At 49.5% G+C, this 25,532-nt stretch overlaps 1 protein-coding gene across 3 annotated transcripts in view; it reads left to right on the top strand.

The window, feature by feature from the left end:
* Window positions 1–25,225, top strand: part of LOC134983613 (oocyte zinc finger protein XlCOF8.4-like) — a 65,379-nt gene extending 40,154 nt beyond the window's left edge. For 2 of the 3 annotated variants that reach the window (XM_063949288.1, XM_063949289.1), the window contains exon 6: window positions 23,685–25,225. In XM_063949288.1, coding sequence (XP_063805358.1) covers window positions 23,685–24,496 — 812 coding nt within the window. In that variant the 3' untranslated portion in view covers window positions 24,497–25,225. The remainder of the gene's footprint in view (window positions 1–23,684) is intronic. The other variant, XM_063949290.1, reaches the window with a different exon arrangement.
* The last annotated feature ends 307 nt before the right edge of the window (window positions 25,226–25,532 follow it).

The following is a 25,532-nucleotide window of genomic DNA, read 5'->3' as shown; positions in this document are numbered from 1 at the left end:
GCTCTCAAGCTTTATTTATTATTTAACTGGTTCCAGCCAGTATCCACTCCGTGCCAACATCTGTCTGGTTCTAACCAGTACCCACAGCAGCATTTTATCTTCAGCAGTCCAGCTTTCCCTGGAACACCAGCTGGTACAACCCTGGGCTTTCTTCATTGCTACAGTTGAGCCTGGTAAGGACTTTCCAACTTGCAGATAATAAGAACTGTCTCATACCACCAGAGCTCTGTGGCCCCTGCCACCCTGTAGTACCCAGGAACTGTATTATTATTTCTCTGCTGATTTTATGTTTCTTTTTACTGCTACTGTGCTACTGTGATGCATGGAGTTTGTCATAAATAAATATCATTGACTTTTACTCAAGTTGTCGTGGTCACGCCTTCGGGCGGTTATTCTTCATGTTACTTACATGTCCAGGGGTCTGATACAACCTCCCAGGTTCCGGTACATCTCAGCCCCTACAGCTCAGGCCCTCAGTTGTGACAGTAAGCACTGACCTAATGAATCCAGCCGGAGACCAGGATCAAGCGGCCAGGCCGATGCAAGAACTGGCAGCCCGACTTGAACATCAGGAGGCTGCACAGGGCCACATCATCCGCTGTCTCCAGGATCTCTCTACTCGGCTGGATGGGATTCAGACAACTCTCTGTGGATCAGACGCGTCCGGTGCGTCAACCACAGTGACTCCAGCTATAACCCCACCCACCTTACCCGTTTCTGCTCCACGTCTTCATCTTCCAACGCCAGCAAAATTTGACGGATCTCCAAAATTCTGCAGGGGATTTCTCAACCAGTGTGAGATTCAGTTTGAGCTACAACCTGGCAATTTTCCCAGTGACCGTACAAAAATTGCCTACATCATCTCTCTTCTCAGTGGCTCAGCCCTTAATTGGGCATCACCGTTATGGGAGAGGTCCGACACCCTGCTATCTTCTTACACTGCATTCGTGTCAACATTCAGGCGCATCTTCGACGAGCCAGGCCGGGTAACTTCAGCTTCGTCTGAGATTCTCCGTTTACGCCAGGGATCACGTACTGTAGGACAATATCTTATACAGTTCCAGATCCTGGCATCCGAACTGGCATGGAACGACGAGGCCCTGTATGCTGCATTCTGGCATGGTTTATCTGAGTGTATTAAAGATGAGTTAGCTACCAGAGACTTACCCTCCAAGTTAGATGAGCTAATCTCACTTTGTACGAAAGTTGACTTACGTTTCAGAGAGAGAGCAACTGAGCGTGGAAGATCATCTGCTCCAAGATCTTCTGCTCCTCCTCCTCGCCAACTGTCACCAACTAAAGATGAGCCCATGCAAATTGGCCGTTCCCGTTTAACTCCTGCTGAGCGCCGAAGACGTCTCTCCGAGTCTCTCTGTCTTTATTGTGCAGCTCCGTCTCACACCATTAATGTCTGTCCCAAACGTCCGGGACTCCAGACCCTAGCTCGCCAAGGAGAGGGCCGGCTAGGAGTAATGATCTCCTCTCCATCTCCTCAAGATTGTAATCTCCCAGTCTCGCTTCAAGTTGCTCAACGTTATCAGAACGTCATTGCCCTCCTTGATTCCGGAGCAGCTGGGAACTTTATTACCGAAGCCTATGTTAAACGGTGGTCCCTACCCACCGAGAGACTTCCTTCGTCCTTTTCCTTAACTGCCGTGGATGGCAGTAAAATTTTTGATACAGTTATTTCTCTAAAGACTCTACCAGTTCGTCTGAGAGTGGGAGTTCTTCATTCCGAACTTATTTCACTTTTAGTGATTCCAAGAGCCACACATCCTGTGGTCCTGGGCCTTCCATGGCTCCGTCTTCACAATCCTACAATTGATTGGACGACTACGCAAATCCTGGCATGGGGTTCCTCCTGTACTAAGACATGTTTGTTTAAAGTGTTGCCTGTCTGTTCTTCCTCCCCCAGGTCGTCTGATGTTCCACCTCCTCCATATCAAGATTTCACGGATGTGTTCAGTAAAGCTTCTGCTGATATCCTTCCTCCTCATAGAGAATGGGACTGCCCGATTGATCTCGTTCCAGGGAAGGTTCCACCTCGAGGCCGAACTTATCCGTTGTCTCTGCCCGAGACGCATTCTATGGAGGAATACATTAAAGAGAACCTAGCAAAGGGGTTCATACGACCTTCTTCTTCTCCAGCCGGCGCAGGCTTCTTTTTTGTAAAGAAGAAAGATGGTGGTCTGCGGCCGTGCATCGACTACAGGGGTTTGAACGACATTACCATCAAGAACCGCTATCCTTTACCCCTGATTACTGAGCTCTTTGACAGAGTTAGCGGAGCTACCATCTTTACAAAGCTGGACTTAAGAGGTGCATACAATCTCATCCGGATCCGTGAGGGTGACGAGTGGAAGACCGCATTTAACACCCGTGACGGACATTATGAGTACCTCGTCATGCCCTTCGGATTGAGCAATGCTCCAGCTGTCTTCCAGCATTTCGTCAATGAGATCTTCAGAGACATTCTATACCGTCATGTCGTGGTCTATCTAGATGATATCCTCATTTTTGCCAACGATTTAGAGGAACATCGTTTTTGGGTAAAAGAGGTTCTGTCCCGTCTCCGTGTCAATCATCTCTATTGCAAATTAGAGAAATGCGTCTTTGAAGTCAAGTCCATTCCGTTTCTAGGGTACATTGTGTCCGGTTCCGGACTAGAGATGGATCCTGAGAAACTACAAGCAATCCAGAATTGGCCGGTACCCTTAACCCTCAAAGGGGTCCAGAGGTTCTTAGGGTTCGCCAATTATTACTGAAAGTTTATACGAGACTTTTCCACCATTGTGGCGCCTATTACTGCTTTCACGAAGAAGGGTGCTAACCCGTCCAAGTGGTCTGAAGAAGCCATGCAAGCTTTTCATCTTTTAAAACAGAGGTTCATCTCTGCGCCTGTCCTGAAACAGCCTGACATCGACTCTCCTTTCATCTTAGAGGTGGATGCCTCCTCCGTTGGAGTAGGAGCGGTGTTATCTCAGAGGGCTAAAGATGGCCATTTACATCCTTGCAGTTTCTTCTCCCGGAAGTTCTCCCCAGCGGAGCGCAATTATGCCATTGGCGACCAGGAGTTGCTAGCCATCAAGCTCGCTCTAGAGGAGTGGAGATATCTGTTGGAGGGAGCTTCTCATTCAATCACCATACTTACAGACCACAAGAACCTTCTATATCTAAAAGGCGCACAATGTCTCAACCCTCGTCAGGCCAGATGGGCACTTTTCTTTTCCAGGTTCGACTTTAAACTCCAGTTCTGTCCGGGCTCTCAGAATCGCAAGACCGATGCCCTTTCCCGCTCATGGGAGCAAGAAAATGAGTCAGAGTTTTCAGACAAGCATCCTATTATAAATCCGTTGGCATTCTCCACGGTAGGGATGGACTCTACGCCCCCATCAGGGAAAAGTTTTGTGAAGCCGACACTAAGGAAGAAGCTCATGCATTGGGCCCATGCTTCCCGCTTTGCCGGACATACAGGTATCCAAAAAACCCTGGAGTTTATCTCTAGGTCCTATTGGTGGCCAACTCTGAAAAAGGACGTTTTGGAGTTTATTGCATCTTGCCCAAAGTGTGCTCAACATAAAGTATCCCGCCAGTCGCCTGCGGGGCAACTGGTTCCACTATCTGTTCCCCGTCGACCATGGACCCATTTGTCGATGGATTTTATTACAGATTTGCCCATGTGCAACAAGTTCAATACCATCTGGGTGGTAGTTGACCGGTTCACCAAGATGGCACACTTCATTCCTCTCACCGGTCTTCCGTCAGCTTCCAAGTTGGCTCAAGTATTCATACAAGAGATCTTCCGACTCCACGGTCTTCCAGAAGAAATTATCTCAGATCGAGGAGTTCAATTCACAGCCAAATTCTGGCGAAGTTTATGTCAAGTCCTCCAAGTCAAGCTAAAGTTTTCCACGGCTTACCATCCTCAGACCAATGGTCAAACTTAGAGGGTGAATCAGGACTTGGAGTCCTTCCTCCGCATCTATGTGTCCTCCTCTCAAGATGACTGGGTTCAATTACTTCCCTGGGCCGAGTTCTGTCATAACAACCAGTATCATTCTTCATCTTCTTCAACACCATTCTTCACCAACTTTGGATTGCACCCTAAAGTCCCTGAGTTCCAACCGCTTCCAGCAACTTCTGTTCCCGCAGTGGATATCACCTTGCATCAGTTTGCCAATATCTGGAAGAGCGTACGATCAGCTCTGCTCAAGGCATCGTTCAGGTACAAGAAGTTTGCGGATAAGAAGCGTCGAGCAGTTCCTGCTCTCAAGGTGGGTGATCGGGTATGGTTAACCACGAAGAATTTGAGGTTAAGAGTTCCCAGTATGAAGTTCGCACCTCGCTACATCGGTCCTTTTAAAATTGATCAAGTCATCAATCCTGTTGCTTACAGACTCCAGTTGCCTCCCTTCTTAAAAATACCCAGGACATTCCATGTTTCCCTGTTGAAACCGCTAATCTTGAATCGGTTTCATTCCTCACTTCCTCCAACTCCGAAAGTCCAAACTCAACGAGGCGTTGAGTATGAAGTGGCCAAGATCCTGGACTCACGTCACCGTTACGGTCAACTTCAGTATCTTATTGACTGGAAGGGTTATGGCCCTGAGGAACGTTCATGGACCAATGCTTCTGATGTCCATGCTCCTGCCTTGGTCCGGAGATTCCATTCCAAGTTTCCTCAAAAGCCAAAGAAGTGTCCTGGGGCCACTCCTAAAGGGGGGGGTGCTGTCACGATCCGGGTATCTGGACGCCATTTCTTACCCATCAGATGCCTCCTAAGGCTGGCTCAGCGCTCCAGGACCGGATCCCATCTGTTATCCTGATGTGCACATTCCCGCATCCTCTCCTGTCTCTCTGGACGCTGTCACAGTAACGCCTTATACATCTGGCATGGCGTCTCCCGCGGCCTCCGCCGCCGTCCCTGAGCTTCTGCATTCAGAGTGGCGATTACGTCAGCCGCGGCCTCCGCTGTGTCCGCGTGGTTGGATGTGCACCTGTCAGCCTGGCGTCTCCTGTCTCCGGTGGCCGGTGCCGCCATTACTGTTTTCCAGACCACATGGATTACAAACCAAACTTCCCTCCAGGTGTCTGCATGGGCGCAGCCATCTTGGATTCTGTCAGCTGATCATTTCTACCAATCTGTTGTCAGTATTATTATTTGCATAATTGCCTAGCCAATGCCTTCCTTGCTGCAGGTATAAATAGGTTGTGCCTGAGCAAGGAAGGCGTCAGTGCTTTGGTTGTCAAACCTAGTTCCAGTTTGTCTCTCTCCTGTGAATGTCTTCCAGGTTCCAGCTCCTGTCTCCAGACTTCTGCTATAGAGACCCGCACCAGCATTCCATCTGCGGTGTAGCCTGACTCTCCGATCCATTCCGGACTCACCTGTTTCCAGCTACAACATCACCTGCTTCCAGCCCAGCTTCCAGCAGTGTACAGCTTCTCTTAAAGGGCCGGTGTCCTTTCTGCAGTTTACCACTCTCCACCGGTATTATTATTTCTCCGCTCTCAAATTCTACATTTCATCCATATTGCATCGCTCTCAAGCTTTATTTATTATTTAACTGGTTCCAGCCAGTATCCACTCCGTGCCAACATCTGTCTGGTTCTAACCAGTACCCACAGCAGCATTTTATCTTCAGCAGTCCAGCTTTCCCTGGAACACCAGCTGGTACAACCCTGGGCTTTCTTCATTGCTACAGTTGAGCCTGGTAAGGACTTTCCAACTTGCAGATAATAAGAACTGTCTCATACCACCAGAGCTCTGTGGCCCCTGCCACCCTGTAGTACCCAGGAACTGTATTATTATTTCTCTGCTGATTTTATGTTTCTTTTTACTGCTACTGTGATGCATGGAGTTTGTCATAAATAAGTATCATTGACTTTTACTCAAGTTGTCGTGGTCACGCCTTCGGGCGGTTATTCTTCATGTTACTTACATGTCCAGTGGTCTGTTACAACCTCCCAGGTTCCGGTACATCTCAGCCCCTACAACTGAGGCTGCCTTCCGTCAGCTCAGGCCCTCAGTTGTGACAGGTGGCTGCAGAGTGCTCATCTTCTAGAGGGCCGCAGATTCGGCATACAGGACTGGGTCCTGGTGACCACGGATGCCAGCCTTCGAGGCTGGGGGGCAGTCACACAGGGAAGAAACGTCCAAGGACTATGGTCGAGTCAGGAGACTTCCCTACACATAAATATTCTGGAACTAAGGGCCATTTACAATGCCCTAAGTCAGGCAGAACCCCTGCTTCTACACCAGCCGGTACTGATCCAATCAGACAACATCACGGCAGTCGCCCATGTAAACCGACAGGGCGGCACAAGAAGCAGGATGGCAATGGCAGAAGCCACAAGGATCCTCCGATGGGCGGAAAATCACGTACTAGCACTGTCAGCAGTGTTCATTCCGGGAGTGGACAACTGGGAAGCAGACTTTCTCAGCAGGCACGACCTCCACCCGGGAGAGTGGGGACTTCATCCAGAAGTCTTCACACTGAGAGATATTGCGCCAGGTCAAGGGACCCTCAGGCGATAGCTGTGGACGCTCTAGTGACACCGTGGGTGTACCAGTCAGTTTATGTGTTCCCTCCTCTGCCTCTCATACCAAAGGTACTGAGAATAATAAGAAAACGAGGAGTAAGAACAATACTCGTGGTTCCGGATTGGCCAAGATGAGCGTGGTACCCGGAACTTCAAGAGATGATTTCAGAGGACCCATGGCCTCTGCCGCTCAGACAGGACCTGCTGCAGCAGGGGCCCTGTCTGTTTCAAGACTTACCGCGGCTGCGTTTGACGGCATGGCGGTTGAACGCCGGATCCTAAAGGAAAAGGGCATTCCGGAGGAAGTTATTCCTACGCTGATTAAAGCCAGGAAAGATGTAACTGCAAAACATTATCACCGCATATGGCGGAAATATGTTGCTTGGTGTGAGGCCAGAAAGGCACCAACAGAGGAATTTCAGCTGGGTCAATTTCTACACTTCCTACAGTCAGGAGTGACTATGGGCCTAAAATTAGGCTCCATTAAGGTACAGATCTCGGCTCTGTCGATTTTCTTCCAAAAAGAACTAGCTTCACTACCTGAAGTTCAGACATTTGTAAAAGGAGTGCTGCATATTCAGCCCCCTTTTGTGCCTCCAGTGGCACCTTGGGATCTCAACGTGGTGTTGAGTTTCCTAAAATCACATTGGTTTGAGCCACTAAAAACTGTGGATCTAAAATATCTCACGTGGAAAGTGGTCATGTTATTGGCCTTGGCTTCGGCCAGGCGTGTATTAGAATTGGCGGCTTTGTCATATAAAAGCCCTTATCTGATTTTCCATATGGATAGGGCAGAATTGAGGACTCGTCCCCAGTTTCTCCCTAAGGTGGTATCAGCCTTTCACTTGAACCAACCTATTGTAGTGCCTGCGGCTACTAGGGACTTGGAGGATTCCAAGTTACTGGACGTAGTCAGGGCTGTCAGGAATCTGCATTTTCCATCGCATCACTGCTGTGGAACTACAGGTCCCAGCAGTTCAGTTCTGTTCCAGTCTTCAGTCTCCTGCAGCCCACAGCTCTCCGTGCTCCACCTAACCAGTTCAGTTCTGTTCCAGTTCTAGTTTTCAGTCCTCTGCAGCCTGGAATGCTTTAGCTAACTCACAGCTGATCTGGACACCTAATCCAGATAGTATCTCTGCCTGCAGTTTGTGTCCAATCACTTCTGGGCAGGAGGTATAACTTCCAGTTTGTGGCTCTCTCACATTGCCTTGGACAACACGTCACATCCCGTGAACAGACGGCTCCTGTTTGCAATCCTCTGTCTACAGAGAGTTCCTTGTGTATTAGACCTGTGGAACAACAGGTCCCAGCTGTTCCAGTTCCGTTCCAGTTCCCAGTTGTTCCTGTGTTCCCGTGGAACTACAAGTTCCAGCAACCCCTCCAGCTCTCCTGCGACATTCCGTGTGCAAGTTCCTGTGTTCCTGTGGAACTACAAGTTCCAGCAACCACTCCAGCTTTCCTGCGACATTCAGTGTGCAAGTTCCTGTGGAACTACAAGTTCCAGCAACCACTCCAGCTCTCCTGCTGCATCCAGTGGTTCCCCGTGTTCCAGCCTCCAGTGGTTCCCCGTGTTCCAGCCTCCAGTGGTTCCCCGTGTTCCAGCCTCCAGTGGTTCCCTGTGTTCCAGTCTCCAGATCCCCTGTGTTCCTGGTTATCCTCCTGCATCTCCGTGGAACTACAAGCATCAGCAACCCCTGCATCTGTATTTGGCTCCACACCTATCTACAACCACAGTGTGCTTCAGCCTCAGCAGTAGAGACTCTCTCCAGGTGCATCCCTTCACCTCATCTGTGAAGCAGCTTGCTAGCTGCCTGTGCCTAACGAACTGCACTGTGAACATTCACCTGAGTCTCCTGCATCTGCTACCAGGTAGCTATACATTTATTACCATTCCTTCCATAGACTCTCAGCTTCCAAGCTGCACCATTTCCATTGCATACTTTTTATTGTTTATTCCTGCACGTTATTCTGCTGCCTTATTGTGTGAACTTTTATGTTAATAAATAACATTGCGCACATGCGCGGGAATCCAATCCAGTCTCCTCTCTTCCTCCATCCTACCTCCACTGACCCACTAGCGCCCCCTCCGGGGACACAAACCAGACCGAACCTGACAGGTTTGTCCAAGGCCCATGGACTCGGATGGTGGTCAGAATGTGGGGTCAGGGGCCTTACAAAATCTGGTCTCCCGTTTGGATGGTCAAGAGGCTGCGCAGCAGCAGATGATCCTGTTTCTACAGGGAATGTCTATCCGTTTGGATACCTTGCAGCAATCCCTTCCAAGTTCTGTTGTTTCTCCAGTTCCTGTTCAAGTCACTCCTGCTCCAGTCATTTCAACTTTCCCTGCACAATCCGTTCCTGTGGATGGATCTTGCTTATGGCAGTCCCTTCACAGCTAACTATCCAGAGAGAGCGACTTCCTCCTTTGAAAGCTTCAAGACTCCTTTGTTGTCTGCTGTGAACTCTGAGCCAATAAGCACTCTTTATCATCTATTGGAACAACTTCAAAGTCTCCTAACAAAAATCCTATCCGTCAGTCCGAGGACTCCACCAGTTCCTGTCGCTTCAAGCTCTTCCGGACCCAATCCGGTCCCATCCGTCTGTCCGGATCAGTCTCCTCTGGTTCCAGCCAGCCCGAGTAGCTCTGTTTCCAATGCTGAGCTACCTCCTTCGGTTCCAGCCGATTCCAGCATCCTCGGATCAAATCCGGTCCTATCCGTCAGTCCGAGGACTCCTTCGGTTCCAGCCGATTCCAGTCTCTTCGGATCAAATCCGGTCCTATCCGTCAGTCCGAAGACTCCTTCGGTTCCAGCCGATTCCAGTCTCTTCGGATCAAATCCGGTCCTATCCGTCAGTCCGAAGACTCCTCCGGTTCCAGCCGGTTCAAGCTTTTCTGGACCCAATCCGGTCCCATCCGTCTGTCCAGATCAGCCTCCTTCGGTTCAAGTCAATTCAAGTAGTCCTGGACAAATCCCTGTTCCATCCGTTTGTCCAAAGTTGTCGTCGGTTCCTGCCGATTCCAGTTCCTCTGAACCCGGTGTGGTTCTCTCCAGTGTTTCAAGTAAGCAACTCCTGTCGCTATGTCCAGAGTCTACAGTTCTTGCAGATATTGCAGTTGCCTCAACCCAGATGGAGGCTCTACGCATCTCACCCCAAGATGAAGCTTCTAGCGTTCTGTCAACCTCAGCAGAGAATTCCCGTCAGTCAATCCAGGAGATGACGTCCTCTCTCCACCCTCGAGCATTTCAAGTTGATTCTACTCCTGCTTTTGAATGCTTATTCCAGTCCTCAACTCTCAAGTGTCCTACATTGTCTTCCGAGACTTCATCTGACATTCAGCCTTCCAAGTGTCCACCAGATACAAAAGCTCCAGTCTACTTTGATGGTGACTATGCTCAGTTTCGTGCAGTGGCAAGCCAATACCTCGCTTTTACTGAGTCTGAACCTTCAGTGACTATTTCTCCAGCCAATGCAATCAGATACTTCCTCCTGTTCTTCAAAGGTAGAGCACTGGACTGGGCGAATCCTCTCATTGAATCTAAAGATCCGTTACTGAGTGATCTTCCCGCTTTCTGCGAAGCCGTAAAACAGGAGTTTGCTCCAAAGTTTATGCATTCAGAGTCATCTGGGCATTCTGGCCAATTTGTCAACAGTTTGTCTACTGCTAAATCCTCTCCAACATCTCTGTCTGTGCAAGATCAGGATACATTAAACCAAGCTATTAAAGATTTCCAAGCTGTAAAGTCAAGACAAGGTTCTCAGACTTCAGATTTGAAAGTTGCATATACTCCCGTGTCTCCATCCTACAGCAACACTTCTGAAAGTATTGACTCCCCAGATTCAACATCTGCTCAGTCTTCTGATCAGTCTTCCAGTTCTCAGTTTTTCAACTCAACTCCTTCCAAACACGAACAGGTTCTGTTGAATCAACGTATCAGAGATTTCAAGAATTACAGGAATTGGAGAGCTCCAGAACCAGTTCAAAGTCTACCATCTGTTGACGTAAGTGTTGGCTATGCTGCCGTAAACCCTAGTCCTGATGTCTCATATAGCTTCAAATTCACTGGTCCACAGATTGTCTCAGATTCTGTTGTTCCTAAACAAAAGGCTCCCATGACCACACTAGACCTGGACTCTGACTCTGAAAGTGAGTTTGTTGATGAAGACTCAAGTTACATTATGGGAGGTTCTATCCTTCCTAGCTATGCCTTTTCCCAGGAAGTAAATTCTGTCTCAAATGACCCTGAATGGTCTACTTGTTCTGACGAGGAAAATCTGTCTTCTGAAGATGAAAGTTGGGAAGACTTTTGAGGACCTCTGCTTTTGTGTTTTCCTAAGTTCTTTTTCAAGGTTCCTCCAAGTTCCAGCGTGGGTGTTCGGTGCCCACCCATAAAAGGGGGGGTACTGTCAGGAATCTGCATTTTCCATCGCATCACTGCTGTGGAACTACAGGTCCCAGCAGTTCAGTTCTGTTCCAGTCTTCAGTCTCCTGCAGCCCACAGCTCTCCGTGCTCCACCTAACCAGTTCAGTTCTGTTCCAGTTCTAGTTTTCAGTCCTCTGCAGCCTGGAATGCTTCAGCTAACTCACAGCTGATCTGGACACCTAATCCAGATAGTATCTCTGCCTGCAGTTTGTGTCCAATCACTTCTGGGCAGGAGGTATAACTTCCAGTTTGTGGCTCTCTCACATTGCCTTGGACAACACGTCACATCCCGTGAACAGACGGCTCCTGTTTGCAATCCTCTGTCTACAGAGAGTTCCTTGTGTATTAGACCTGTGGAACAACAGGTCCCAGCTGTTCCAGTTCCGTTCCAGTTCCCAGTTGTTCCTGTGTTCCCGTGGAACTACAAGTTCCAGCAACCCCTCCAGCTGTCCTGCGACATTCCGTGTGCAAGTTCCTGTGTTCCTGTGGAACTACAAGTTCCAGCAACCCCTCCAGCTTTCCTGCGACATTCAGTGTGCAAGTTCCTGTGTTCCTGTGGAACTACAAGTTCCAGCAACCACTCCAGCTCTCCTGCTGCATCCAGTGGTTCCCCGTGTTCCAGCCTCCAGTGGTTCCCCGTGTTCCAGCCTCCAGTGGTTCCCCGTGTTCCAGCCTCCAGTGGTTCCATGTGTTCCAGTCTCCAGATCCCCTGTGTTCCTGGTTATCCTCCTGCATCTCCGTGGAACTACAAGCATCAGCAAGCCCTGCATCTGTATTTGGCTCCACACCTATCTACAACCACAGTGTGCTTCAGCCTCAGCAGTAGAGACTCTCTCCAGGTGCATCCCTTCACCTCATCTGTGAAGCAGCTTGCTAGCTGCCTGTGCCTAACGAACTGCACTGTGAACATTCACCTGAGTCTCCTGCATCTGCTACCAGGTAGCTATACATTTATTACCATTCCTTCCATAGACTCTCAGCTTCCAAGCTGCACCATTTCCATTGCATACTTTTTATTGTTTATTCCTGCACGTTATTCTGCTGCCTTATTGTGTGAACTTTTATGTTAATAAATAACATTGCGCACATGCGCGGGAATCCAATCCAGTCTCCTCTCTTCCTCCATCCTACCTCCACTGACCCACTAGCGCCCCCTCCGGGGACACAAACCAGACCGAACCTGACAGGTTTGTCCAAGGCCCATGGACTCGGATGGTGGTCAGAATGTGGGGTCAGGGGCCTTACAAAATCTGGTCTCCCGTTTGGATGGTCAAGAGGCTGTGCAGCAGCAGATGATCCTGTTTCTACAGGGAATGTCTATCCGTTTGGATACCTTGCAGCAATCCCTTCCAAGTTCTGTTGTTTCTCCAGTTCCTGTTCAAGTCACTCCTGCTCCAGTCATTTCAACTTTCCCTGCACAATCCGTTCCTGTGGATGGATCTTGCTTATGGCAGTCCCTTCACAGCTAACTATCCAGAGAGAGCGACTTCCTCCTTTGAAAGCTTCAAGACTCCTTTGTTGTCTGCTGTGAACTCTGAGCCAATAAGCACTCTTTATCATCTATTGGAACAACTTCAAAGTCTCCTAACAAAAATCATTCCAATGATGCCAGAAATCCTGGGTGGTGCTTTGAACGCAGTGAAGAGTACTGCTCAAAGTATTGAGACTAGTGCGACCTCCGTGTCAACTTTTCTTCAAGCTAAAGTCTCTTCTCCTATGCAGAGAGAGGGCAGATTCCAGAGCTACCCGCGCTCCAAACTCACGGAAGCTGAACGCCGGCATCGCAAGCAGCTTCACCTCTGCTTTTACTGTGGGAGTTCTAGTCATCTTATTAAGGACTGTTCCTTCCGTAACTCAAAAGTTGGTGACAGGTTCCAGCATCACAGTGTTTTCACCTGCAAACCTTCCAACGTATCCTCTACAGTTTCAAGTTCCTTTACCCGGGACAGGAGTGTCCAAAAAGTATACGATTGGGGTCCTGTGACAAATAGACCCAATCCCAAGTTCAGAATTCAACAGAGACTATCTATGTTACCCATAACTAAAGTAGTGTCTGTGCCCACAGCCCGAGAAGGGGCATCCGTGCCTACAGCCCGAGAAGGGGCATCTGTGCCTACAGCCCGAGAAGGGGCATCTGTGCCTACAGCCCGAGAAGGGGCGTCTGTGCCTACAGCCCGAGAAGGGGTGTCCGTGCCTACAGCCCGAGAAGGGGCATCCATGTCTACAGCCCGAGAAGGGGCATCCATGCCTACAGCCCGAGAAGGGGCAGCCGTGTCTACAGCCCGAGAAGGGGCGTCCGTGCCTACAGCCCGAGAAGGGGCGTCTGTGTCTACAGCCCCAGGTGGGGCATCTGATGTTGTGACCCCAGTAGGGGTATCTGATGTTCAGGTTCCAGAAGTGGCATCCGGGCATGCAACTCAAAGAAGTGTGTCTGATCTATTAACCCCAGGAGGGGTCTTTGGAGTTTCAGCCTCAAGTGAGGAATCCAGGGCCAAGATCCCAGGAGGAATTCTTAAAGTCACAGATACAGACATGAACTTTTGTTTGCCAACTTCAGAGAGTGCTACCAGCTCAGTACCACTCCAAAAGGGATCATCAGAACATCCGGATTCTGTCTATACAGAGTCAAGTGTCAATGGACCTAGCCCGGTTCCAGCCGTCGGTCCAAAGTCTCCACTGGTTCCAGCCAGCCTGAGTGGCTCCAATGCTGAGCTACCTCCTTCGGTTCCAGCCGATTCCAGAATCCTCGGATCAAATCCGGTCCTATCCGTCAGTCCGAGGACTCCACCAGTTCCTGTCGCTTCAAGCTCTTCCGGACCCAATCCGGTCCCATCCGTCTGTCCGGATCAGTCTCCTCTGGTTCCAGCCAGCCCGAGTAGCTCTGTTTCCAATGCTGAGCTACCTCCTTCGGTTCCAGCCGATTCCAGCATCCTCGGATCAAATCCGGTCCTATCCGTCAGTCCGAGGACTCCTTCGGTTCCAGCCGATTCCAGTCTCTCTTCGGATCAAATCCGGTCCTATCCGTCAGTCCGAAGACTCCTTCGGTTCCAGCCGATTCCAGTCTCTTCGGATCAAATCCGGTCCTATCCGTCAGTCCGAAGACTCCTCCGGTTCCAGCCGGTTCAAGCTTTTCTGGACCCAATCCGGTCCCATCCGTCTGTCCAGATCAGCCTCCTTCGGTTCAAGTCAATTCAAGTAGTCCTGGACAAATCCCTGTTCCATCCGTTTGTCCAAAGTTGTCGTCGGTTCCTGCCGATTCCAGTTCCTCTGAACCCGGTGTGGTTCTCTCCAGTGTTTCAAGTAAGCAACTCCTGTCGCTATGTCCAGAGTCTACAGTTCTTGCAGATATTGCAGTTGCCTCAACCCAGATGGAGGCTCTACGCATCTCACCCCAAGATGAAGCTTCTAGCGTTCTGTCAACCTCAGCAGAGAATTCCCGTCAGTCAATCCAGGAGATGACGTCCTCTCTCCACCCTCGAGCATTTCAAGTTGATTCTACTCCTGCTTTTGAATGCTTATTCCAGTCCTCAACTCTCAAGTGTCCTACATTGTCTTCCGAGACTTCATCTGACATTCAGCCTTCCAAGTGTCCACCAGATACAAAAGCTCCAGTCTACTTTGATGGTGACTATGCTCAGTTTCGTGCAGTGGCAAGCCAATACCTCGCTTTTACTGAGTCTGAACCTTCAGTGACTATTTCTCCAGCCAATGCAATCAGATACTTCCTCCTGTTCTTCAAAGGTAGAGCACTGGACTGGGCGAATCCTCTCATTGAATCTAAAGATCCGTTACTGAGTGATCTTCCCGCTTTCTGCGAAGCCGTAAAACAGGAGTTTGCTCCAAAGTTTATGCATTCAGAGTCATCTGGGCATTCTGGCCAATTTGTCAACAGTTTGTCTACTGCTAAATCCTCTCCAACATCTCTGTCTGTGCAAGATCAGGATACATTAAACCAAGCTATTAAAGATTTCCAAGCTGTAAAGTCAAGACAAGGTTCTCAGACTTCAGATTTGAAAGTTGCATATACTCCCGTGTCTCCATCCTACAGCAACACTTCTGAAAGTATTGACTCCCCAGATTCAACATCTGCTCAGTCTTCTGATCAGTCTTCCAGTTCTCAGTTTTTCAACTCAACTCCTTCCAAACACGAACAGGTTCTGTTGAATCAACGTATCAGAGATTTCAAGAATTACAGGAATTGGAGAGCTCCAGAACCAGTTCAAAGTCTACCATCTGTTGACGTAAGTGTTGGCTATGCTGCCGTAAACCCTAGTCCTGATGTCTCATATAGCTTCAAATTCACTGGTCCACAGATTGTCTCAGATTCTGTTGTTCCTAAACAAAAGGCTCCCATGACCACACTAGACCTGGACTCTGACTCTGAAAGTGAGTTTGTTGATGAAGACTCAAGTTACATTATGGGAGGTTCTATCCTTCCTAGCTATGCCTTTTCCCAGGAAGTAAATTCTGTCTCAAATGACCCTGAATGGTCTACTTGTTCTGACGAGGAAAATCTGTCTTCTGAAGATGAAAGTTGGGAAGACTTTTGAGGACCTCTGCTTTTGTGTTTTCCTAAGTTCTTTTTCAAGGTTCCTCCAAGTTCCAGCGTGGGTGTTCGGTGCCCACCCATAAAAGGGGGGGTACTGTCAGGAATCTGCATTTTCCATCGCATCACTGCTGTGGAACTACAGGTCCCAGCAGTTCAGTTCTGTTCCAGTCTTCAGTCTCCTGCAGCCCACAGCTCTCCGTGCTCCACCTAACCAGTTCAGTTCTGTTCCAGTTCTAGTTTTCAGTCCTCTGCAGCCTGGAATGCTTCAGCTAACTCACAGCTGATCTGGACACCTAATCCAGATAGTATCTCTGCCTGCAGTTTGTGTCCAATCACTTCTGGGCAGGAGGTATAACTTCCAGTTTGTGGCTCTCTCACATTGCCTTGGACAACACGTCACATCCCGTGAACAGACGGCTCCTGTTTGCAATCCTCTGTCTACAGAGAGTTCCTTGTGTATTAGACCTGTGGAACAACAGGTCCCAGCTGTTCCAGTTCCGTTCCAGTTCCCAGTTGTTCCTGTGTTCCCGTGGAACTACAAGTTCCAGCAACCCCTCCAGCTGTCCTGCGACATTCCGTGTGCAAGTTCCTGTGTTCCTGTGGAACTACAAGTTCCAGCAACCCCTCCAGCTTTCCTGCGACATTCAGTGTGCAAGTTCCTGTGTTCCTGTGGAACTACAAGTTCCAGCAACCACTCCAGCTCTCCTGCTGCATCCAGTGGTTCCCCGTGTTCCAGCCTCCAGTGGTTCCCCGTGTTCCAGCCTCCAGTGGTTCCCCGTGTTCCAGCCTCCAGTGGTTCCATGTGTTCCAGTCTCCAGATCCCCTGTGTTCCTGGTTATCCTCCTGCATCTCCGTGGAACTACAAGCATCAGCAAGCCCTGCATCTGTATTTGGCTCCACACCTATCTACAACCACAGTGTGCTTCAGCCTCAGCAGTAGAGACTCTCTCCAGGTGCATCCCTTCACCTCATCTGTGAAGCAGCTTGCTAGCTGCCTGTGCCTAACGAACTGCACTGTGAACATTCACCTGAGTCTCCTGCATCTGCTACCAGGTAGCTATACATTTATTACCATTCCTTCCATAGACTCTCAGCTTCCAAGCTGCACCATTTCCATTGCATACTTTTTATTGTTTATTCCTGCACGTTATTCTGCTGCCTTATTGTGTGAACTTTTATGTTAATAAATAACATTGCGCACATGCGCGGGAATCCAATCCAGTCTCCTCTCTTCCTCCATCCTACCTCCACTGACCCACTAGCGCCCCCTCCGGGGACACAAACCAGACCGAACCTGACAAGGGCCTTGAAAATTTATGTTTCCAGGACGGCTAGAGTCAGGAAAACTGACTCGCTATTTATCCTGTATACACCCAACAAACTGGGTGCTCCTGCTTCTAAGCAGACTATTGCTCGCTGGATTTGTAGCACAATTCAGTTGGCGCATTCTGCGGTTGGACTGCCGCATCCTAAATCAGTAAAAGCCCATTCTACAAGGAAGGTGGGCTCATCTTGGGCGGCTGCCCGAGGGGTCTCGGCTTTACAACTTTGCCGAGCTGCTACTTGGTCAGGGGCAAACACGTTTGCAAAATTCTACAAATTTGATACCCTGGCTGAGGAGGACCTTGAGTTCTCTCATTCGGTGCTGCAGAGTCATCCGTACTCTCCCGCCCGTTTGGGAGCTTTGGTATAATCCCCATGGTCCTTTCGGAGTTCCCAGCATCCACTAGGACGTTAGAGAAAATAAGATTTTACTCACCGGTAAATCTATTTCTCGTAGTCCGTAGTGGATGCTGGGCGCCCATCCCAAGTGCGGATTGTCTGCAATACTTGTACATAGTTATTGTTAACAAAAGGGTTATTGTTGAGCCATCTGTTGAGAGGCTCAGTGTTTTCATACTGTTAACTGGGTATAGTATCACGAGTTATACGGTGTGATTGGTGTGGCTGGTATGATTCTTACCCGGGATTCAAAATCCTTCCTTATTGTGTCAGCTCTTCCGGGCACAGTATCCTAACTGAGGCTTGGAGGAGGGTCATAGTGGGAGGAGCCAGTGCACACCAGGTGACCTAAAGCTTTCTTTAGTTGTGCCCAGTCTCCTGCGGAGCCGCTATTCCCCATGGTCCTTTCGGAGTTCCCAGCATCCACTACGGACTACGAGAAATAGATTTACCGGTGAGTAAAATTTTATTTTCCCCTGCAAAGTCGTTTCGCAGCCGGCACTGCAGACATAGATCACCAAATGGTGCAGCTGCCATTTTCCTGGTGATTTGCACATGACTTTTGGAGGTGAAAACCTGGTTAAGGGAAGAACAGTACAAAGGAAAATGCAGTTGTCAATGTGGGTGACTGTGTTTCTACCATGTATGTTATAGGATCTGCTGGCAGGTTGGATGTCGGGAACTTGGTATAGGTTTAAGCTAAGTATGACACCCAGGCAGTGAGTTTGAGGGGTCAGGTTAATTGGTGTTTGGCCAATAGAAATAGAGATGCCAGGTAGGTAGCTTCTATTGGCCAGTCACAAGATGGCGTTGTTCAAGGACATCTAAGATGGAATGTCTGAAAGACCCAGTGGGCTGGGGCCACACTCTAGGCCAGCGGTGGCCAACCCGCGGCTCTTTCATCTTCCGCATGCGGCTCGGTCAGCTCCCGGCCACCGCTGCCCGACACACACACTTCTCTCTCCCCTGCCCCCAAGTGCTGCTTTCCGCACTGCTACTGTGAGGGGAGGAGAGCGCAGCGTGCGCCTCTCCTGCCCCTCAGTCTCCGGCGGCGTTGTCTATCTTCAATTCGGCGCCGGCCCGTGAGCCAATCAGAGCTGCAGACCGGCAGCTAAGGCTCCTGATTGGCTGCGGGATTGTGAGCTTTGATTGGCTCACGGACCGTCACCTAATTGAAGATAGATACCCGCACCACCGCCGGAGACCGAGGGGCAGGAGAGGCACATGTTGCACTCAACACCCCTCAGAGTATCAGCATGTTGAGCAGCACACTGGCACTGTGGGGACATGTGTATCTGGCACTGGGGCATATCTGTATCTGGCACTGGGGGCATATATGTATCTGGCACTGGGGGCATATCTGACACTGTGGGGACATGTGTATCTGGCACTGGGGGCATATATGTATCTGGCACTGGGGGCATATATGTATCTGGCACTGGGGGCATATATGTATCTGGCACTGTGGGGGCATGTGTATCTGGCACCGTGGGGGCATGTGTATCTGGCACCGTGGGGGCATGTGTATCTGGCACTGGGGGGCATATATGTATCTGGCACTGGGGGCATATATGTATCTGCACTGGGGGCATATCTGCACTGTGGGGACAATTGTATCTGGCACTGGGGGCATATATGTATCTGGCACTGGGGGCATATCTGACACTATGGGGACATGTGTATCTGGCACTGGGGGCATATCTGTCTCTGGCACTGGGGGCATATCTGGCACCGTGGGGGCATGTGTATCTGGCACTGGGGGGCATATATGTATCAGGCACTGTGGGACATATATGTATCAGGCACTGGGGGCATATATGTATCTGGCACTGGGGGCATATCTGGCACTGTGGGGGGCATGTGTATCTGGCACTGGGGGCATATCTGGCACCATGGGGGCATATCTGGCACCATGGGGGCATGTGTATCTGGCACTGGGGGGCATATATGTATCAGGCACTGTGGGGACATGTGTGTATCTGGCACTGTGGGGACATGTGTGTGTCTGGCACTGTGGGGACGTGTGTGTATGGCACTGTGGGGACATGTGTCTGTCTGGCACTGTGGGGACATGTGTCTGTCTGGCACTGTGGGGACATGTGTCTGTCTGGCACTGTGGGGACATGTGTGCGTCTGGCACTGGGACATGTGTGCGTCTGGCACTGTGGGGACGTGTGTGTCTGGCACAGTGGGGACGTGTGTGTGTCTGGCACGGTGGGGACGTGTGTGTCTGGCACTTTGGGGACGTGTGTGTGTGTCTGGCACTGTGGGGACGTTTGTGTGTCTGGCACTGTGGGGGACGTGTGTGTGTGTCTGGCACTGTGGGGGACGTGTGTGTGTGTCTGGCACTGTGGGGGACGTGTGTGTGTGTCTGGCACTGTGGGGACGTGTGTGTGTGTCTGGCACTGTGGGGGACGTGTGTGTGTCTGGCACTGTGGGGGACGTGTGTGTGTCTGGCACTGTGGGGACGTGTGTGTGTCTGGCACTGTGGGGACGTGTGTGTGTCTGGCACTGTGGGGACGTGTGTGTGTCTGGCACTGGGGGCATATCTGTCTCTGGCACTGGGGGCATATCTGGCACCGTGGGGGCATGTGTATCTGGCACTGGGGGGCATATATGTATCAGGCACTGTGGGACATATATGTATCAGGCACTGGGGGCATATATGTATCTGGCACTGGGGGCATATCTGGCACTGTGGGGGGCATGTGTATCTGGCACTGGGGGCATATCTGGCACCATGGGGGCATGTGTATCTGGCACTGGGGGGCATATATGTATCAGGCACTGTGGGGACATGTGTGTATCTGGCACTGTGGGGACATGTGTGTGTCTGGCACTGTGGGGACGTGTGTGTCTGGCACTGTGGGGACATGTGTGCGTCTGGCACTGGGACATGTGTGCGTCTGGCACTGTGGGGACGTGTGTGTCTGGCACAGTGGGGACGTGTGTGTGTCTGGCACGGTGGGGACGTGTGTGTCTGGCACTTTGGGGACGTGTGTGTGTGTCTGGCACTTTGGGGACGTGTGTGTGTGTCTGGCACTGTGGGGACGTTTGTGTGTCTGGCACTGTGGGGACGTGTGTGTGTGTCTGGCACTGTGGGGACGTGTGTGTGTGTCTGGCACTGTGGGGGACGTGTGTGTGTCTGGCACTGTGGGGGACGTGTGTGTGTCTGGCACTGTGGGGACGTGTGTGTGTCTGGCACTGTGGGGACGTGTGTGTGTCTGGCACTGTGGGGACGTGTGTGTGTCTGGCACTGTGGGGACGTGTGTGTGTCTGGCACTGTGGGGACGTGTGTGTGTCTGGCACTGTGGGGACGTGTGTGTGTCTGGCACTGTGGGGACATGTGTGTGTGTGTCTGGCACTGTGGGGACATGTGTGTGTCTGGCACTGTGGGGACATGTGTGTGTGTCTGGCACTGTGGGGACATGTGTGTGGCACTGTGGGGACGTGTGTGTGTGTGGGGACTGTGGGGACATGTGTGTGTGTGTGTGTCTGGCACTGTGGGGACATGTGTGTGTCTGGCACTGTGGGGACATGTGTGTGTCTGGCACTGTGGGGACATGTGTGTGTCTGGCACTGTGGGGGCATGTGTGTGTCTGGCACTGGGGGCATACATGTATGTTGCACTGTACAACATGACTAAAACGAGTTTATGATACAAGGTCATACTCCTACAAACGTCATACCTAAAGGTGTGCGCACAAAAATGGGGTGTGGCATTGTGCCAACTAAGCCACGCCCCAATTTTGGCACGCTCTTGCCCTTCACTACAGAGCTTTTCTGACTCTGCCTGTGACTGGCTGTCCACCCCTGTTCTAGGCGGTGAAGGCCCAACCTTGGATGGTGATGGTAATAGGAGGATTGATGTGATATTTATATACATTAAATAAGTGCTTGGGGTTGGAAGGTTCAGGGGTGATGAGGGATTGGAAGTGCATTTGTTTGGCATTGGCCATGCATTTCGGTGGCAGATGTAAGTAGCAGTATGTTTGTCTTTAGAAACGAGACATTCTGTGCTAAGGGGTGATTTCTGAAAGTAGTATGCATGATTCTTAACATCCTCACGTCATGATTGACGCTAAGCAGACAGAGTAGCTGGAGTATGGATAATATGGGGTACTGTCAGACCAGGATTGGAGATTTGGGAAAGAAGTTGGTGAAGGTAGGGCGAACTTGTCTGAGAATTAATAGAACTGAGATTTCTGCGGGCACGAGGCAGCTTGGTTGAGATAAGATTGCCGGATTTGTATGAAGTTGCTAAGACACAGCATTGGATCCACAGCGCTAACATTGGACAGTGTCCAGCAAAACTACACAGCCAGGGCTAGAGACACTGCGCCCAAGAATGCACCCACTGGCTGCAGAATGCTTAAAAAACACACGTCCCCTGTTCTCCCCGCCCTCGAACAGCTGCAGACTGTCACTCACCCAACGTCTGACGTCACATGACCAGATCTGCATATACTCAGTGCTGCTCCTGCACAGATCGAATAACATTGCACAATTGCGTGACAGTGGAATGATGGTCCACCTCTGAATCTGCCCCAGAGTGGTAAAAAGATATTGCGGGTGGTCTGAGAAAGAAAAGGAAAGTTACAATAATCAGGAACTGATGTTGGGAGACGTCAAGATCAAGGTAGCGACTGTCGGGATGAGTAGGAGAGTGTGTACACTGGGGAAAACAGACCATGCTAAAGGGGGGAGAGTGGGGGGTAGTTCTGAGGCACAGGGAAAATAAGGATTATCAGTCAGCAGATCAGTGTCATCTGGTGGAGGTTCCAGGCAGAGAACTGTTCTAGGATCTTCTCTGGTTTTCCCAAAGGGACAGTAGATCACAGTAACCCGCAGAGAGAGTAGACTGGGCCATGATGGGCCCACCAAGGAATAAAAGGGTAGGGCCCAGTCTTAATGGGTGTGGCCATTAGAGAGGACATGTAAGGATCACGGCCCTTAATAAAGGAGGAAACGGGTGTGTCAGGGCCACACACTTTGATTGGCAGGAGGGCTTATCTTGGCACCTAAGTTCATCCATGATCCTGTTCCACCAAGTTACTGACCCGTGTAAAAGAGGGTGGGGGACTCAGGCAGTGGGACCCACCGGGGATTTCCCCTGCACACCTGTGGGCCAGTCTGACCCTGATAGTATGTACTTCTTGTAAAACTGGTACTGGAAATGAGAACTCGGTAAGCAGGTGTTTACTGGTGTCTTTACTGGCATCAGATACTGATCATAACATTCTCAGGCTTAGACCCGGAAATACAGGTGTATACAAAAATAAGTCCAAACATAAAAGTAAATATCTTAGCACTCTCTGTGCTTAATGGTCATCCTGCTGCAACAACCTGCAGCCACCATCCGCCATGCTCTCCCGACACAGCCAACATCCACAGTCCATGGCACTATAAAACTTGCAGCCTACTCACTGGTCTCTAACAGGCATCAGTGCAGTGGGTGTATGGGAGTTTTAAACCCCTCTCCTGCTTCTGACTTCCTGCTGGCACTGGGTGAGCTGGAAAACCCAGACTTTTATTTTTTTTTTTCTACTTGGAGCTGTGCAATCCAGAAAGCCTGGAGTTCCACACTTCTATTGCAGGTGCAGAATGTGCAGGTCTTGTTTTACTCTCCCTTGGAGTGAGCTTATCCCACAGAAATGTGGGCAGTTGTGATGAGACACAAGTCCTCTCACCACATTGTAAAGAAGAAAATGTGGGGAAAGAAATAAGAGGGTACTTTTGAAAAAAACTGCACTTTTCGACCGTTTTTAGGTCGAATTTACATTCAATCTATTCAATGCCCATGACGATTTTTCGACTGGTCGGAAAATTCGGCACCAGCGAAAACCATGTGTACCGCCGAATTTGCCGCCAATCCACGTGTTTTGGTGAATTTGCAGGCATTTTCGCCTGTTTTCGCCCATGCCGATTCGAGAGAAGAAAAAATGAAAAGGCATGGACGAAAAAAGGGATGCAATTGAATACCTAGGGTCCAATTAGTGCCATTTTTTCGGCTAGCCGAAAAAAACGGCACTAATTGACTACACCCCTTAGACTTATGTGACTGCCTCTAATCACAAGCCACATTCAGTTAGCTGAGGGGTTTACGAGTACATTTAGAAGCAGGAACCCCACTTGCTAATCCCTAGGGGCAGGATTTTTCCTTGCAATCTCAGGAACTGTGAGGAAAAGTATGTGAGTAAAGGCAGCACCGCGGGGGTTAACACGCAGGGAAACACAGTGATTACCGCTTGGAGAAAAGGCTAATTCATTGAATAGGTGTTCCATAAGCGGCACAATAAATTAGCTGCAAGGTAAACCCTGCAGTTGATTGATTATGCCTGAATGTACCTATTGGTGGGTAATTTGGAGGCAGTACAGTCTTAATCATAAAAAAATAAACCTGTTTTGGGTAAATAGTCCATATTTCAATATATGTATTTTATTCCCAGCAGGTGGACATAATAGCAGGACTATGTCAGCGGATCATCTCGTGTTCTATGCAGACTGTGAAAAGGAAGATAACATCACGCAGGACTCTACAGGAGAAAACTCCATCACGGCCAATATACATCCAGTGCCTCCCAGTGCAGATACATCATCTGGTCCCTCTCATTACGAGGAGTGTTCCCCTGATATCTCCGCTATTGTCACTTACAGCACAGGTCTTAGTGGTGATCAGATAGTCCCATGTTCTGTGTGTGGGGAATGGTTTACACAGAACACTCATCACACTACCCACGCCGGTGCAAACCTCTTTCCATTTTCAGAGTGTGAGAAATGTTTTGCGCGCAGATCGCATCTCTTTATTCATCGGAGAAGTCACGCGGGAGAGCGGTCATTTTCATGTCCTGAGTGTGGGAAATGCTTTCTCAATAAATCCGTTCTCAGAAGGCATCAGAAAATTCACACCGGCGAGAAACCTTTTCCCTGCTCCGAGTGCGGGAAATGTTTCCGAGATAAGTCGTTTCTAATAAAACATCAGAAGATTCACACGGGTGAGAAGCCGTTCTCGTGCTCTGAGTGCGGGAAATGTTTTACGCAGAAAATCCACCTGGTTAAACACCTGAGAACTCACACCGGCGAGAAGCCGTTTTCCTGTACGGAGTGTGGGAAATGTTTTACGCACCGGTCGGTCCTCATCAAGCATCAGAGAATCCACACAGGCGAGAAACCGTTTTTTTGTGCCGAATGCGGGAAATGTTTCAGACAGAAATCGCATCTGGTTAAGCATGATGTGGTGCACGCGCATTTACACAGGTGAGATTTGGGCGAGACTGATTTAATGCAAAAGTAAATCCAGCAAAAAGAAACTAGGTTCAGCCTAAAATCTTTCCAATTGCAATCCCCTCGCTATAGCACCAATAAGTGGATCCTAATACAGTGCTCCGAAATGGGCTATTCCGATGGGAATGCGTTCAGCATGTCGATCGTCAGTTATGATGTCAACATTGTTGAAATAACAAATGGAATGCCAACATCTTGCAAAATGCTGACGTTAGGGGTACGGGTGTACTTACAGCTGCAGCCGCAGGTTGTGACAGATTGTGCAAAACTGCAAGTAGGATACTTACATCCAGAACAGCCGAATCACAGATTGATGACACTGTAAGCATGTCGATATTTCATCAGTGTCGCCGTGTTAACTGTTGACAATTTACTGAAACATTTTCTTGATATACACTTGTTGGAATGTGGCTCCTACTTTACACGGACATATTTATCCACTGTTATTGCACCAATCAAAAATATGTGGCCAAACAGAAGCCAATCCTGTCCCTCCCCACGTAACTGACCTTAAGGATGACATATAAACTTAATTTACAGTACTTAATTTTTGTTTCTGAAATTTCTGAATAAGAAACTTTTGGAATAGGGGTGTCACGAAAAAATACTTGATACTCTACAGAAAGTTTGGGAACCATTTTGTTGTACATGTTCTATTGTGTGTCATTTTGCTTACTGTTATATTTTTGAAAAATAATAAAACAAAAAAGAATGAATCTTTAAAAAACAAAGCATTTGTGTGATCATTTCCGTATTGGACGATAACCGTCACTTAACTGGTGGAGGGGAGGGGAGAAGAGTCCCTGTGATGTGTGGATAGTGGGGTTTGGGCTTGTAACGCCCAATGTACACACAAAAGTGCAGGATACCAGATGAAAAGGAGCGTTATGGTAGAATTACCCTTGTTAACTCTCTTTCTTTGAAGTCCATAGGGTCCACAGGGATAACATCAGGGGTTATAGGTGGTAGGATCCAGAGCCGAATTAAGGAGGGGGCCCGGGGGATACGTACCC

This window comes from Pseudophryne corroboree (genome assembly GCF_028390025.1).
Source record: "Pseudophryne corroboree isolate aPseCor3 chromosome 3 unlocalized genomic scaffold, aPseCor3.hap2 SUPER_3_unloc_2, whole genome shotgun sequence".
NCBI lineage: Eukaryota > Metazoa > Chordata > Amphibia > Anura > Myobatrachidae > Pseudophryne > Pseudophryne corroboree.
Note: the sequence above shows the minus strand (reverse complement) of the source record. Positions and strands in the feature narration are given on the sequence as shown.